Here is a 2,166-nt window from a genome sequence, read left to right as displayed (position 1 = left end):
CTGTAAGAATGACTCTAATTCAAAAAAGGGGCTTCCTTTTAAATATACCTGAAAGCCTGTCCCTTCAAAATGAATATGCCATAATGTTCTGTATAATAAATTTTTCATGAAGAAATATAAGATGTCAATTCAGTGCATTTTACTATCTACAATTTTGTCCTTATCTATATATGCAACAAAGAAAAGTAAATGATATATCAACAGTTAACTGATAAAACTCAACTTGGAATTTATATTCTTATTGCATTTATCAAAGAAATGTACTGAATACCATTTTGAAAAACAGTTCCACTTTATGACATTTAGTTGCATTAAATATTTAGTTCTGTTGTGTTGCATTATACTGCTGTGCGATGAAATTAAATGCAAACTACAGTTTGAATGTCTGCAAACATTGGCAAGAATCTGCAGCTAAATTTAGATATAAGATTTGCAGTGTCTGTTGTTTTTTTTTTTTTTTCTTTTCATCTTTGATGGGTAAAGTATAAAAATGTTTAGGAATTTGACCTGCTTTCTTTTTCCCTCTCTATTTTCAGGTTTGCAGAGCATGCCAGGGGACTACGTTTCTCAGGGTGGTCCTATGGGAATGAGTATGGCACAGCCAAGTTACACTCCTCCCCAGATGACCCCACACCCTACTCAGTTAAGACACGGACCCCCAATGCATTCATATTTGCCAAGCCATCCCCACCACCCAGCCATGATGATGCACGGAGGACCCCCTACCCACCCTGGAATGACTGTGTCAGCACAGAGCCCCACAATGTTAAATTCTGTAGATCCCAATGTTGGCGGACAGGTTATGGACATTCATGCCCAATAGTGTAAGGGAACTCAAGGGAAAAGGAAACACACGCAAAAACTATTTTAAGACTTTCTGAACTTTGACCAGATGTTGACACTTAATATGAAATTCCAGACAGCTGTGATTATTTTTTACTTTTGTCATTTTTCATCCAGCAACAGAGGACCAATGCGACAAGAACACAAATGTGAAATCATGGGCTCACTGAGACAATTTTGTCCATGTAAAGATCCTCTGGAAAGAGACTCCGAGAGTTCTAACTACTGTAGTATAAACATAGGAACTAAGTTAAACTTGTACATTTCTGTTGATCACTCCGTTATGTTGCCTCTAATAGTTTTAGAAGAGAAAAAAAAAATATATCCTTGTTTTCCACACTATGTGTGTTGTTCCCAAAAGAATGACTGTTTTGGTTCATCAGTGAATTCACTATCCAGGAGAGACTGTGGTATATTTTAAAACTGTTGGGCCAATGAGAAAAGAACCATGCTGGAGACCACGGTGGACGTTTGGCTGAACCTCATCACGCCAACTCCAGCTTCAAGAATGTGTTTTCATGCCCAGCCTTTGTTCCTCCATAAATGTGTCTTTTAGTTTCAAACAGATCTTTATAGTTTGTGCTTCATAAGCCAATTCTTATTATGATTTTGGGGGACTCTTCTTCAAAGAGCTTGCCAATGAAGATTTAAAGACAGAGCAGGAGCTTCTTCCAGGAGTTCTGAGCCTTGGCTATGGACGAAACAATCTCAAGTTGGGCAGCTTTCCTCAACACAAAAAAGTTATTAATGGTCATTGCACCATAACCAGGACTTTATCAGAAACTCAAAGCTTGGGGGATAAAAAGGAGCAAGAGAATACTGTAACAAACTTCGTACAGAGTTGGGTCTATTAATTGTTTCATGTTAGATATTCTATGTGTTTACCTCAATTGAAAAAAAAAGAATGTTTTTGCTAGTATCAGATCTGCTGTGGAATTGGTATTGTATGTCCATGAAATCTTCTTTTCTCAGCACGTGTTCCTCACTAGAAGAAAATGCTGTTACCTTTAAGCTTTGTCAAATTTACATTAAAATACTTGTATGAGGACTGTGACGTTATGTTAAAAAAAAGGTGTTAAGTCACAAAATGCGGTAATAAATATTTCATTTTTGATTTTTTGTTAGGCTTTGGTGTTTTTCATGGTTTTAAGGCAAGGTTGCACAGTGCCAACTATAGGGTGTTGAAAGTAAGTGGTGGTTTTCTCCCCCGAGAAGTAGAGTATATTACCAACAATTTTTAAGGTGATCATCTGTAGCCTTGCCATGTATATTTGGTCCATAAGTTCCACCAGCGGAAAACTTCTGAAGGTATGAAATTGTGCA

General features: G+C 37.1%; 1 protein-coding gene across 6 annotated transcripts in view; it reads left to right on the top strand.

The window, feature by feature from the left end:
* The window catches only part of MEIS2 (Meis homeobox 2), a 200,333-nt gene extending 198,376 nt beyond the window's left edge, over positions 1–1,957 (top strand). For 4 of the 6 annotated variants that reach the window (XM_079125960.1, XM_079125962.1, XM_079125961.1 and 1 more), the window contains one exon: positions 537–1,957. In XM_079125960.1, coding sequence (XP_078982086.1) covers positions 537–823 — 287 coding nt within the window. In that variant the 3' untranslated portion in view covers positions 824–1,957. The remainder of the gene's footprint in view (positions 1–536) is intronic. The other 2 variants (XM_079125963.1, XM_079125964.1) reach the window with 1 other exon arrangement.
* Positions 1,958–2,166: the final 209 nt, after the last annotated feature.

Source organism: Sciurus vulgaris (genome assembly GCF_902686455.1).
Source record: "Sciurus vulgaris genome assembly, chromosome: 2".
Taxonomy (NCBI): domain Eukaryota; kingdom Metazoa; phylum Chordata; class Mammalia; order Rodentia; family Sciuridae; genus Sciurus; species Sciurus vulgaris.
Note: the sequence above shows the minus strand (reverse complement) of the source record. Positions and strands in the feature narration are given on the sequence as shown.